The sequence below is a fragment of the Triticum dicoccoides genome, chromosome 5B (assembly GCF_002162155.2).
Source record: "Triticum dicoccoides isolate Atlit2015 ecotype Zavitan chromosome 5B, WEW_v2.0, whole genome shotgun sequence".
NCBI lineage: Eukaryota > Viridiplantae > Streptophyta > Magnoliopsida > Poales > Poaceae > Triticum > Triticum dicoccoides.
The window spans coordinates 561,887,636-561,901,150 of NC_041389.1; the positions used below are offsets into that span (position 1 = coordinate 561,887,636).

Below are 13,515 nucleotides of genomic sequence, written 5' to 3' on the forward strand. Positions count from 1 at the left end.
ATCGGAGCCGCCGCCCGTCGCGCGCCGGGGGAGCCCCGCCGCAGGAACCCGACACCCCCTCGCCTCTCCAGTGCCTGCCTCGCCTCCCTCACGCGAACCTGCTCTACGCGCCGCCCCTCATCCTCGGCGGCGAGAGGTACGCGGGAGCTGCCACCGCCGCCGCTGCCAGGGGCGTGGACGCGTGTGGGCCTACTGTCGGCGTACGAGGTCGCGCCTGAGCCTGCGGCACGGTGGCGCGGGGCCCTCCGCCGCCAGTTCCCTGCCGGTTCGAGATCCCCCATTGCTCTCCTGCCTTCCGTCGTTGGTCTTCCTGCTACCAGCCCCGCCCTTCTCCGCCCTATCTCCAAGACAACGTTCTGCTCCATCCGTTGGTAAGTAGCGACCATGTCATCTCTTCCCCTTTCAATCCCTATAGTACTTTTCCCATGGTGTTTTTCGATGGTGATGAAACTCAGGCGCCCATGACCACCGTGTTTCTTTTCCTTTTATTCCTTGGCCGTAGTTTTCATGAATCGCAATGGTTTTCATTAGCTGTAAGCATGTAACTGATAGAGTAAGGCATGGCTGTTTGCTTTGATCAAATCCAACCCCATTATCAAATGAAATGCTAGGAGAAAATAAGTTGGTAGCACTTCTCTTTTTCCAAAAGAGCTGGCATGCTGGGCAGCAGTGCTCTTTTGGTTTTGCTTAGCTGCAGGATAAAATGATCACCCAGTTAGTCACGGGCTCATGGCTGGGTTAAATGTATTCAGAAGAAGAAGTCTCTGACCGCCACACACCTGTCGTCGACCAGCACATCAGGTAACCCACCCGCTGTCCACCATTGGATTCAGTTTCGCCTTCAAACTGCGTTTATGCATAAATTCAGAGTCACGGAATAAAAATGCTTCTTTGTTGTGATAATCTAAAATTTCCAAAGATTTATTCCAAGTGATTCTCCAGATTTGTCCCCTCGGAGTAGTCAATTCTTTGTTGTAGAAAAGATGGTACTCCTCGGAGTAGAAGTTGATGTACTGTAGTCATCTTCAAGTGCTGGTAGAAGCTGATTTAGTCGATTCTTTGGAATAAATTGCAGCAAATTACAGTACGGCGCTGTTCAATACGAATTGGATTTGTTGTAAATTTTACAGGTTGACTAAGGTGCTGTTGAGATGACTACGCTGCTGTCAATTTAAATAAACCTGAATTGACTTTGGAGTAAAACAGGGTAGACTTCAACTTCAAACAATAGCAGTAAGACAATAATAGTGGCTTTTTAGGCTTTTTTTAGAGTGTGTTTCATGCTGGCCTACAATGATGAACTAGGGCTGGCTTATATTCTGTTTCTGAATTCGGTTGATGTGCAGATTTAACAAATTGCAGTAGGGCTGGACTTTTCATAGGTAGCAGCCTCAGTTTATCTCCAAGGGATTATTGTTCGCAGACACTATTGTAGCCATTTTGGGATATAGGGCTGGCCTTTTTCAACTGTAGGTTTTCACAAACAGTAGACATCTCAATACTTGCTTCTTGGAACAGCAACACACCAAGAATAAATTAACAGATCAACAAATGGTCCAGGAAACATAGCTGCTTGCTGGTATCTCCTGAATTTTGAACCAAAACAAGATCCAATTCATAAATGAACAAAAACATGGCGCTAGCTGGTATCTCCTGGTAACACACCAAATTATTCAAATAAAATACTCCATGTAATTCAAATAAATACTCCTGTACAGGAGCCACCATACAAACCTCTCTGTAATATGTTGTGAGTACAACTTGAGAGAGTTTCAAAGAAATAAAAGAAAACAACTAACACTTCAGAGAATATATTGTTGTTTATATAAACTAAAACCCATTTTGGTTGTGATAAACAGAGAAAATAATATAGAACTGTGGTCTAACAATTTTGTCGTGATTCTTCTAATTTGAATTTGAATGCATCAAGGTATTGTCAATTTCTGTGACATGATTTTGTTGTGAATTTCAGATTTTAGAAGAAGAGATTGGTGGTGTTAAAGGACATTTTGGACCAATCAATGAATTAGCATTTAATCCTGATGGGAGGAGGTTAGTTCATACTCTAAATTGTATTTCTATTTCTTTGTTTGTATTTTGCCTCTGATCAAGATTAGCATTTAATCCTAAACATTTTAACAATCTCCGAGTCCAACTTTCAGGTCTTGAAAGTAGCATATACATCAAATGTTTGTGGACATCATGCATGGATGAAAATCTGGGAACAGTTAGTTTGTTGGCTATGTCTTGTCATAGCTGGGTGCTCGTGATTCAAAAGATTTAAAGGTGACCTCGTCAAAGCATTGTTTAGCAAAAATAACACTGCAGGTAAAAACACAAGAAGGAAACATTGTGATGTTTGTCTGAATTTATTTCCTACACACCAGTTTTTTGTCTCAACATCTGTAGAGGTTATGCTTGTGCTACTGAATTTAAAATTGAATAGAGCTATCATTTAGATGCGCTTTTGATAGCCTGCAGTTGGTTATTTGGTTGTCCCAAACTCAAGATCAATGCAATCACCTACTGTTAGTTCCATTACAGTTCTATTTCATAACAGAAAAAGAGCACACTGCTTTGTTTGTTAAAGATAAACACCTCCTTTAGTGTTCACAAGGGAATGGCCACAAAAATTGATGTGTTTGTCTTCTATCTCTAAATAAAAAAAAGGCTATATATGCAAATTGTACCAGTATTGATTTGTAATATTTTCTGGTACAATCAAACTATCTTTGTATGCATGTTATTCTCACATATACTTGTATATTAGTCGAGACGTGCATTTGCACGTGCACGCTTACTAGTTCAGTTAGTTCAACTAAGCATTTACTAAAAATAAATTAGTTATATTAATTCAATTAGTTCAACTAAGCATTTACTAAAAATAAACTAGTTCTATATATTAATTCAACTAGTTCAACTAAGCATTTACTAAAAATAAACTAGTTCTATATATTAATTCAACTAGTTCAACTAAGCATTTACTAAAAATAAACTAGTTCAAATATATATCTAACCATAATATTTTAATTAGATAATCAAATCTCAGATACGACAATTTTCTTACTAAAAATAAACTAGTTATATTAATTATTCAACTAGTTCAAATCTCATATACCTAAATAAACTAGTTCGACAATTTTCTTACTAAAAATAAACTAGTTATATTAATTATTCAACTAGTTCAAATCTCACATACCTAACTAATTAATATCTAATTAAAGGCCAACTTTGGTCAGGCCAAGAGGTGGGAAGAGCAGGCCTTTAGTACCCGTTGGTGGCTCCAACCGGTACTAAAGGGTGATCTGTAGTACCGGTTGGAGCCACCAACCGGTACTAAAGGCCTCGCGCTGCCACCCTAAAGTTTAGTCCCACCTCGCCGGGCGAAGAGCAGCCGCACTGGTTTATAAACCCAGCCGCGGCTATCTCTTTGAACTCCTCTATATAGCAGGCTTGTGGGCCTAAATTCTGCGCGCTGCCCTGTGAGTCTGCTGGGCCTTTAAGGCCTGTAATTGCACGCCCGTGGCCTAGCAGGCCCACAGGGCAGCGCCCCAATTTTTTTTATAGTTTTTTTCTTTTCTGCTTTATTTTCTTCTATTTATTTCTGTGTAGTTTTTTGTATTGTTTTTTCTTTTTTGTTATATTTATTTTCTTTTATTTATTTCTGAGTAGTTTTTCATCTAGTTTGCCAACATTCAACATTTTCAGAGTTCATTTTGTAGTGATTTTCAATTTCACGGTCATTTTATATAGTTTTTTTCTTTTCAGCTATAGTTTTTTTTCCTGCTATTTTTTCTTTTCTGCAAAACTTGATGGTCAAAGTCTGGAGTTATAACCAAAATTTTAAAAAAAGAAATGCCGACGTGCAATTAGTTTTTGCCATAACAGAAGAAGTTCGGAGTTGTAATAAGTTATTAAAAATAAAAAAGAGGTGCAATGCTCGTTAATTTGCTTCAAACCTTTCGGAATAGTGTAAACTGCACTGCGCATAGCTCCGTGCAGTCTACCATATTCCTGAAGGCTTGAAGCTAAGCAACGTGAGCATTGAGCCTCTTCTTCATCGTCTCTGCACTCAGGGCTTATAAACCGCTCCTAGTCCCTCTCTCTTCGCGAGGTGGGACTAAAAAACAGCTTACTAAGAAACTGTAGTACTGGTTCATCCATGAACCGATACTAAAGGTGCTCGTGCGGCCCCAACTAGCCTTACCTGACACAACCTCATTAGTACCAGTTCGTGGCACGAACCGGTGCTAAAGGTTCGCCACGAACCGGTAGTAAACAGCTCCTCCCGCCTAGCAGTTGGTGCATACTGAACGCAAAAAATATAAGAGCATTTAGATCATGATCTTATATTTCTTTACAGTCTAAATTGTCAATATGATCTTATAACATCAAAAATACTTTGATCATCAATGATCTTTGTGTGTACAATCTGAATTGTCAATATGAGTCATCAACGATTTATAAACCGATGAAGACTCATATTGCGGCCACAAATTCTACACATAGAGTTCAATGAAGACCAAGTGCTTGTGATAGTTTGAGAAATAACATATTTAAGGTGGTAAAAGGCTTGTTAGGGGAGCGAGGTGGGACTAAAAACAGCTTGCCATAACCTCATTAGTACCGGTTCGTGGTACGAACCGGCACTAAATGGTGATGGTGGGGCCATATCCTGACCGCAGGCTGACACAGCCTCTTTAGTACCGGTTCGTGGCATGAACCGGTACTAAAGGTTCGCCACGAACCGGTGCTATTGATCGCCGCCACGAACCGACACTAATGTACACATTAGTGCACACATTAGTGCCGGCTGAAATTCAAACCGGCACTATTGTGCTTCACATTTGACCCTTTTTCTACTAGTGAAAGCTCTTCCGTTCAATTCTTTTATACTGCACACGATACTTTATAATTTTTAAGGCCTCGCAATTAATTGATGCCTTCAATTTAGAACTGGGTGACACGATTTTGACCCGGTCAACAATTTCTCAAGGAGCTCTCACATTCAATTCTTTTAATTCCCCATGTTCACTAAATCTGAAGCTCTCACATTAAATTGAGGTATTCAATTTTAAATTTGGCTTACAATTTTGACTGGGCCAACGAATTTTTAAAATCAACCAGCATCGACCGGCCTATAAAAACATAGCAATCCCGCGCACCCTCCGACCACCTAGAAAAAAGAAGCACCACCATGTGATACTGTAGCACCAATATAGTACATGCAACGACGCCGAAGTTTTCCCATATAAATATATGTTGATTAGCTGATAACAAAGAACCACAGCACAAAAGGCCCATCAAATCACCGCATTATGAATAAAAATAAAACACACTCCATCATCTCCCTCACCGCCAAACTAAATATTCCACCAGCTCCAAATTATAAGGGGTATTTTTTTGGAAAGTTATTTTTCTTTACTTCGACCAAGTTCAGAGCAAAACATATCGACATCCACATTATTAAACAAAAAAGTATGAAAATTGATTTCATGATGAATATAATCATACCGATTTGATGTTATGGATTTTGATATATTCCTCTACAAATTATCAAATTTAAAATGATTGACTTTTCAGAAAAGTAATAAACCTTATATTTTAAAGCAAAGTGAGTATTTTTCTTTAAAGAAACCCAGCAACACCAACGGCGCAGCAAAGCGAGCCTAACCCTTCTAGTATAGATTGCTAACAAAGCTAGCATATGTCATTAGAGCAACTCTAGTAGAGTCGTGATAAATTGGATCACCACATGCCATGTGAAGCGCACTCCATAATGATTTGAAGGCTGCTAGGCCTATGCGCAATCACAAAATGGCCAAACGACAACCTCCATAATTGTTCTTTTAGTTATTCCTTTTTTCATTTGGTTTAAATTTTTAGTTTCAATTTAAGTGAAATTTAATCCAATCTATAAGTTCATAATCATCATCGAACATAATTATAAACTATCGGCCAAAAGTTGTCGCATTACATAGATTTTGCGACTTGAAATGTCGTTAAGCAACATCACCCTGAGTGGGTCCCGGGGCTCGGGCCACGACTCAATGGGGACGGGGACGAATTGTAGGAGGAGGGTAGCGGGGCGATGGTGATGACATCATTGACCACGACAAATGCCGCCTAAGGTGCTACCTCGACGCCTCCCGTCGCAAGTGGAGCCGTCGACACCATGAGAAGTGCCAGATCCCCCACTACAACTGTCACGAGCGCCAGATCCGCTATGGCCGTCGTCACGAGGAGAGCTCGCACTGTCGCTATGCGACGTATGGAATGTGAGGTTTTGCTCGAGGAGATGATGTCGCATGGCGTCCCTCCAATGGATCGCCACGAGAAACCGAGGGAGGCATGGTGCCAATAATGGGCGTGTGGTACCGGTAACGCCCCCCCCCCCCCCACCGCCGGTGATTATCAAAATCCGATTGTGTGGTATGAGGAGGGAGAAGATAAAGCTTCCATCCGCGCTGGTGGTTGAATTTAAGCCCCCCACAACTTCCATATTTGGAGGCTATGCGGGTGTTTTTTGAGCGAGCTATGTAAATCTTGACGATTGCAATGCATACGATCACATTGTTATAGTTTTAGTTTTGTGCGCCGATCGCCATACTAACAATTATTATGGCAATCAATCACAGCCGACGCATCTGCTAGAGTTGCCCCAAAAGGTTGAGACTATTGGTTGTTAAGCCAGACGAGAACATTAATCATTTAGATCACTTAGAGCATCTAAAGCCGGACCCCTCAAACCATCTCTCATACGCCCGCAGACGCACCCGGTCAGTGACCGGACAGGAGAGAGGGAAAAAAGTGACGCAACCAGACCCTTTGTATCATCCCTATACGTCCGGGCTGTCCGCGAACCCTCGTATCCATTTCAAATGTAGGGAGGATATGATGGCTCGTGGACGCGCCCGATCAATCCGCCACGTAGGATGCGGCCCCACCCCGGACCACCTTTTCTCTTTCTTTATTCATTCTTTTCTTTCTCCCTCTCTCTTCATCTCCACCAATCACGTGCAAGTGATACCGGACACATGAGGAAGAAAATGAGGACTGTGACTGCGCGGACGGACGAGTGGGAGCTCAAAACGAACACGCCCGGTCACTGACCGGGCCCGTCCGAGGGGTCGAATTAGATGTACGTGGCTCTAGATGCTCTTAGACTACACTTTTGTTTTTGTTTTGTTTACTTGCCATGCCTGTCTTACCTAAACTCACCAAATGGCAACTCAAACCATACCATACCAAAGCCCTCAACAGTCCGGCATTGGTTGACCTAATCATCATTCCCCCAACAAACAATTCCCCAAAAAAGGGAATCACAGATCACCACCGGGCTAGAGAGAGAAACCCATGGAAAAAGCCATGAATGAGAGAGAGAAAGGAGAGGGATGGCCCACCCACCAGACAGGGAGAGAGAGAGAGAGAGCAGAGGGGTTTTAATAAAAATCTTGCCTCGCCATTATTCCTGCACTGGAAAAACCACCAACCCCTCCGCCCCCAACAGCAGCGGGGAGCTGGCCTGCCGCCGCCGCGCGCCGCCGGGGAGGCGATCCGGCGACCGGACGAGAGCCCGCCATGGCGCGGAAGCACGGCTGGCAGCTCCCGGCCCACACCCTGCAGGTCCGTCCGTCCGTCCGCCCGCCAGCCCCTCTCCCCCTCCCTCCCTCCCCTTTCCCTTTCCTTCCACGCTAGCTCCCGGCCCTCGGATCGGCGCGGCCGGGATGGAAGTACGCACTCCCCGCTCGGCTCGCGTCTCCGGTAGCAGCAGCAGCAGGAGCTCGCCGCGTGCTCGCGCCGCCCCGTGAGCTCGCGCCGGAGGGAATTTCCCGATTTCGAAGATCTGCCGAGGAGGGGGCCAGCTCGGCGGCGGTTGGCTGGCTCTCCCTTTCCTCTCCTGCTTTTCCGCGTGTCTGCGTGGGTGAGGCAGGTGGATAATGTGAGCTGGGCCACGGAATGGCTTGGGAATTTTGTGAATTCTGCCGGCTCCCTCGATTTGGTGTGGTGGTTCCTCCTCCTGCTGCTGCTGCTGCCTAGGGTTGCTCGTCCGCCCGGCCAGAGCGGGCTTGACGCGTCTCCTGTCTGAGATGGCTCTAGTGTACTGTCGGGAATGGTTGCTTGTTACTGTCGGGAATGGTCTGAATAGGTTGTATATTTAGTACTGTCTGGAATTGGTAAAACCCTTTATGCGAAATTATCCACTTATGCCCTGGAGTGAGGTCTGGGGCCTGTTTGTTTGGTCTATTTCTGTCTGCGTCTAGGCGGGTTTCCAAGGGGACGGTCTGGCCATGCAAATGCAAGCGATTTAGAGGAGCTCTGATTTTTTTGTTTTTGGTTTGTCAGTGAATGGTGGTGCAATATCACGATGTTTCTCTCTGTTTTCTAGATTCTGTTGGCTTATGTTGTGAGAGATGGGTCAGTAGCTTGTAAGCTTGTTCTTGAGTCCACCAAGTTAGCCCTTGTCTGTTTTCTGGATTCTGTTGGCTTATGGGAGAGTTGGCTCAGTACCTTGGTTTCTGTCCTAAGCTTGTTTTGAGGCCACAAAGCTGGCCGGTCAATTGGTGGCAAGAACTTTCATGCTAATATATTCTAGTTTCTTTTGTGGGGAAGGGCCACTTGTCAGATATCTTTGTGTATGGTGGTCTTCTGCAACATGGATTTTCTCCATCTAATGTGGTCAATTGATGTTGTTAAGTGACTGTGTCATGGTTTTGGTTCTGTTTTTAAAAAAGGAAAGCCAGTTGTTCAGGCTTCAAGAAAATAATTTCCCAGAATATTACTGCTAAGCCCAAGCTTGTTAATCGGCATGTACATTTCTGTGATATATTGCTAGTGTCTGCTCAGATGTGTGCTTGCTATTGTCACCCGTCTTTTTTTTTCTACATGATATGAAACCTTATGATACTGCACCAATAGCCTTTGTGCATCTAAGTTATCAGACTGTGTGAACTAGAAATGGAAATTGAGAGAATTGATCATTACTTTTCTGAACTGTTGCAGAAGCCTCAATAGTTCTTTCAAGTTTGTACATTGAAACACTTGTTTCACAATTTTTACTGATTCCTAATATTGTTTTGACAGATCGTTGCAATTACTGTATTCTTCCTTCTGGTGGTTGCATTTTATGCCTTCTTTGCACCATTTCTGGGAACGCAAGTCCTTGAGTATGTTGCGATAGGCATTTATACTCCCATGGTAAGTCTTAAAAAGTCTCATTGTCTTTTATGTCTTCCTGTTCATCTGAAGAGAGCTATCTTGTGGTATCATGAAACATCATTTCCACTCTTCACATCACTTCCAGGCATTGGCTGTCTTCATCCTTTACATCCGGTGCACAAGTATTAATCCTGCTGATCCTGGTATCATGGCAAGGTTTGAGGATGGTTTTGTCGATGTACCTGTCAACAGCGATGGATTGGAAGGCATAAACTTGCCCCAGAAAGCAAACAGCGCTATTGGAACACACTCCCCAACATCTACTTGCAGAAGCTCTCTAGATGGCCATTCTAATCAGAGAGGTACATCTGTAGGGGAGGCAAACATACATGTGAGCTCACAACTGCCGAAGAAAAGATCAAGCTGTTTCCTCTTTGGTGGGCTCGTGTGTGCTTTATTTGTTAAGGAGGACTGCCGGAAGCCTGATGATTCAGAGCAACAAGCTAATGGCGAAGAGGCTCTGTTTTGCACATTATGCAATGCTGAGGTATGCTTCTCTAGCTTTTGGTTATGCAGCATGCAGCCGAATAGTCAGTTTGGAGCATGGGCACATTGCGCCCGTTTTTTTTTTTGAAGTTTAAATTTTCTGATTTTTCCGGCTTAAAAAAATCCGGAATTTTGTGTACATGCACATATAGAAGTGTAGTATAACTGTGCAAAATTTCATCAATATACGTGTTTGTATGTGACATACAAAAAGGGCAAATACATGCAAAAAGTTGGCTTGTTTTTTTTGTTGATTTTGGGCTGGAGTTTTGTCTTTTTTGTGTAGCGTATAATATAATGTACTTCCTCCGTTTCTAAATATAAGTCTTCCTAGAGATTTCAATATAGACTACATACGGATGTATATAGACATAGCAGAGTCTAGATTCACTCATTTTGCTTTGTATGTAGTCCCTTATTTGAATCTCTAGAAAGACTTATATTTAGATCACATGCATACGTATTCATGTAAAAAAACTCCAATTTTGTTGAAACTTTTAAGCACCATTTTTGAGGTGTTTAAAAAAACGTGCTCCAATACCCCCATGCTCCATAAGTGCGCTTTAGCATGCAGCTGGCTTATTTGAAGCTTATGTTTATTTTTATATAAATTAATTTTACAGGTTCGCAAATTCAGTAAACACTGCAGAAGCTGTGACAAGTGTGTGGATGGATTTGATCATCATTGTCGGGTAACTTTCTTGAACTGTATTAGCATGCGACCTTCTGACATCTGATTCTGCATAGCTGATATGAGCATCTTCCTCAGTGGCTGAATAATTGTGTTGGGCGGAAGAACTACTTCACGTTTATTGCTCTGATGGCAATCAGTCTCCTATGGGTATGCAATGTTCACCTGTTATAGATTTTTTTTATTGCATGCAGTAGCATATCGTTTTTAAACCCACTTGGTTGTAGAGGTTTGTGGTTATACCCTTCCCTTTATGGTACTAAATATTTACAGTTTCCTGTAACAGCTTGCAATTGAATTTGGAGTGGGCATTGCTGTTCTTGTTCTCTGCTTTGTCGATAAGAATTCACCAAGGATCCTTCAAGAAAAGCTTGGGAATGGCTTGACTCGCGCTCCATTTGCTGTGATTGTAGTAAGTACCGTAATGAATTATTGTACCTTTTACTATATAGGAATCTTCTCTTTGCTATAATATCTGAAGCAGCACCTTTCCACCATTAGCTGTTGAGGAATCAAAGACTGTTTGCCTTCTATTTGTTGCACTACATGCTATGTTGGCAAAGTTCTGACGCTGTTACCTATGTTATTGTTTCATTTATACCATATAGAGTATTATGGTTGCACATTATTTTTACCTTCTGGAAGTGCAACTATTACTGTTAAGGATCCATGAATTAACTTCTTAGCTGTTGTGCCTGTCATTGGTTTACCACTTACCTATAGTGCTTGCATATTGGATCTAATGTATACTAAGCATTACTCACTGGTTCTTACTTTTTAGAACAAGTCTTGTTAGCCGATAATTAACTGAATTGTGATATTATTATGTCCAGGGTGTATTCACACTTCTGTCATTAGTGGCCTGCGTACCTTTAGGAGAACTTTTCTTCTTCCACATGATATTGATCAGAAAGGTTTGCCTCACACCTCATACTTGAAATGTAATACATAATGGGAAGTTTATCTTGCTTTCTCAGCTGGGTTCCTTCTTTATTTCCCTATCAGGGGATCTCAACCTATGATTATGTGGTTGCAATGAGAGCTATGAGTGAGGGGATTCCAGAGGACGAGGAAGGAGCAAATATCATCTATTCCCCCTCAAATTCAGCAACAACCGGATTCAGTGTTGGAAGTTCTCTTGGCCTTCACCACAAGGGTGCTTGGTGTACACCTCCAAGAATATTTATTGATCAGGTAAGCTGCCTGTGTAAATTGCAAGACTTTTGAAAGTTTAATCATGACTCTCAGCTGGAAAAATTATATTTATATTGTTAGAGACAATTGTAAGACTACTGAATTTAGTTGTGCTGAAACTTTCAACCAGGATGAAGTGATTCCACATTTGGACCCTGGGATGGTTCCTTCAACCGTTGATCCTGATGCTGCTGGATACGCTGAAAGAGCAAACAAAGCCAAGAAGCCAGTCAAGATTAGTGCCCGGAGCCTTGCAAAGCTGGACAGAAACGAGGTGATGAAAGCTGCAGCAAAAGCTCGGGCATCATCCTCTGTTCTCCGACCAATAGATGCCCGCCATGGCCATGAAGCTGATATTAGCTCCAGTGGCAATGCCAGCGTCAGGAGTAGCATGAGCGTTGACTACAGTGCTACAAAGGAATCAAGGAGTGAGATGAGGCTGTCTCCTCTACAGAACTCATATCCACAGAGTCTTGCAAGCCAGGATGACTATGAGACTGGCACACAGACTGCAAGCAGTTTAAGCAGCCCGGTCCACATCCACAAGCTTGCCCCTCATGCTCAATTTCGTGCAGCACCTCATCCAGCTCCACCTCCTGAAAGGCCTGCGCTAGGGATTACAAGGCCACCTGTTCCTGCCACACATATAAGTAACAACCCAATGTTCCAGTCAGCCACATCATATGTCAGGGAGAACCGAAGAGCCTCTGTTGTCTGGGATCAAGAGGCTGGTCGGTACGTGTCAGTGCCCATGCAAACAACAAGAACAGGACCCGGTGTTGAGCTGCCTGCAAGAAACCCAAGTTTCTTGGCGAATCCAAGTGGTGAACCAGGCAACCATGGGAGAAATCTTGCACCTGCCAACACAACTTCATCAGCGATTCCTCCGGGGCAGCCGTCCGAGAGGTTGACGTACACAGGCCAATCAATATTCTTTGGCGGGCCAATCCTGAGCACCACTGGCGTAAATGCAGAAAGGAATGAGGCGGGCACAAGAGTGCGTCCTGAGACAAGCAGAGATCCCAACTCCCACCAGCGTGACATCCGTGGTGAGAAGGCTCGGACAGGCTCCTTCCCATTGTTTGAGCCTAGGAATTTCTAGAAGAACCTGCTTTGTTGGCAAGTGACCTTGACCGGCTGTTTTACTCCTCTCTACTATGTCGTCTGCTCAAGTGCCACCACCATGACAGTGGGGGTGATGTTGATGCACTGCACCCCTTGCAGAGTCAGGGAACTGCTGAAATAGTTGACCTGGGGTTTCAGCGATACATAGATAACGATGCTTCTTAGAGCTTTATTATAGTGAGCGAGGATGGCGCTAACTTTGTTTGATGTTTTACAAACTGACTGATAGTCACAGTTTTATTTTGCGTGTATTAGGAGTTGAGATGTTTGATGCGCTTGGCATGTAGTAGAAGAGCTGATTAAACTTGTCCTTGATGTGTAGAACCTTGTGATTTGCCGCTGACTTTGTTCACATTACGGACTTCGGAGTGTTCATTGCAAGTCTCTGTTCTGTTACTGCTGTAATAGTAGCCCACCTGTGAAGGCATTGTCTCCAACTGTCTTAGCGTTCGACTGCTTTATTTTCATGTTGAGAGAATGGAGTTTAACTCGGATGATACTGCTTGCTGCATAATTGATGTTCATTTTCCAAACTGAATTAGTGAGATGGGTATGATTGCAATTGAATAATTCTTGTTCTGTATCATGAGTTCATATCTAAATAAACTGCGGCTTATTAGTGCCACCGCATTGCTGTCAACGTGCCAAGGATGTTGCAAAATTCCCCGCATTTTTGTAAACTACTCCCTCTGTCCAATAATATTATCAGACGGAGGGAGTACCTATTTGAACATGGCAAGAATAATGATAGTACCGGAAGTTAAACTTAGTTTCATTGCATCCATAGGCTGTGGATGCTC

At 43.1% G+C, this 13,515-nt stretch overlaps 1 protein-coding gene and 1 long non-coding RNA gene across 2 annotated transcripts; both read left to right on the forward strand.

Annotated features, from left to right (window-relative positions):
- Positions 1-333: 333 nt before the first annotated feature.
- Positions 334-2,291, forward strand: LOC119306155. Its single transcript, XR_005148875.1, has 3 exons — positions 334-801; positions 1,973-2,052; positions 2,163-2,291. It is a non-coding gene; the product is annotated as an uncharacterized LOC119306155 (long non-coding RNA).
- Positions 2,292-7,467: 5,176 nt separating this feature from the next.
- LOC119311624 (probable protein S-acyltransferase 19) lies at positions 7,468-13,120 on the forward strand. Its single transcript, XM_037587279.1, has 9 exons — positions 7,468-7,626; positions 9,085-9,198; positions 9,305-9,706; positions 10,329-10,397; positions 10,475-10,546; positions 10,683-10,808; positions 11,230-11,310; positions 11,402-11,590; positions 11,721-13,120. Exons 1-9 carry the CDS (start codon positions 7,582-7,584, stop codon positions 12,690-12,692), a joined length of 2,070 nt encoding a protein of 689 aa, XP_037443176.1. The 5' UTR covers positions 7,468-7,581; the 3' UTR covers positions 12,693-13,120.
- The last annotated feature ends 395 nt before the right edge of the window (positions 13,121-13,515 follow it).

Coding starts and splice junctions, on each gene's coding strand:
- LOC119311624 (XM_037587279.1), top strand. CDS start 7,582: ATGGCGCGGAAGCACGGCTGGCAGCTCCCGGCCCACACCCTGCAG. Junction 10,809..11,229: donor CTCCATTTGCTGTGATTGTA/GTAAGTACCGTA, acceptor TATTATGTCCAG/GGTGTATTCACACTTCTGTC. Junction 11,311..11,401: donor ACATGATATTGATCAGAAAG/GTTTGCCTCACA, acceptor TTTCCCTATCAG/GGGATCTCAACCTATGATTA.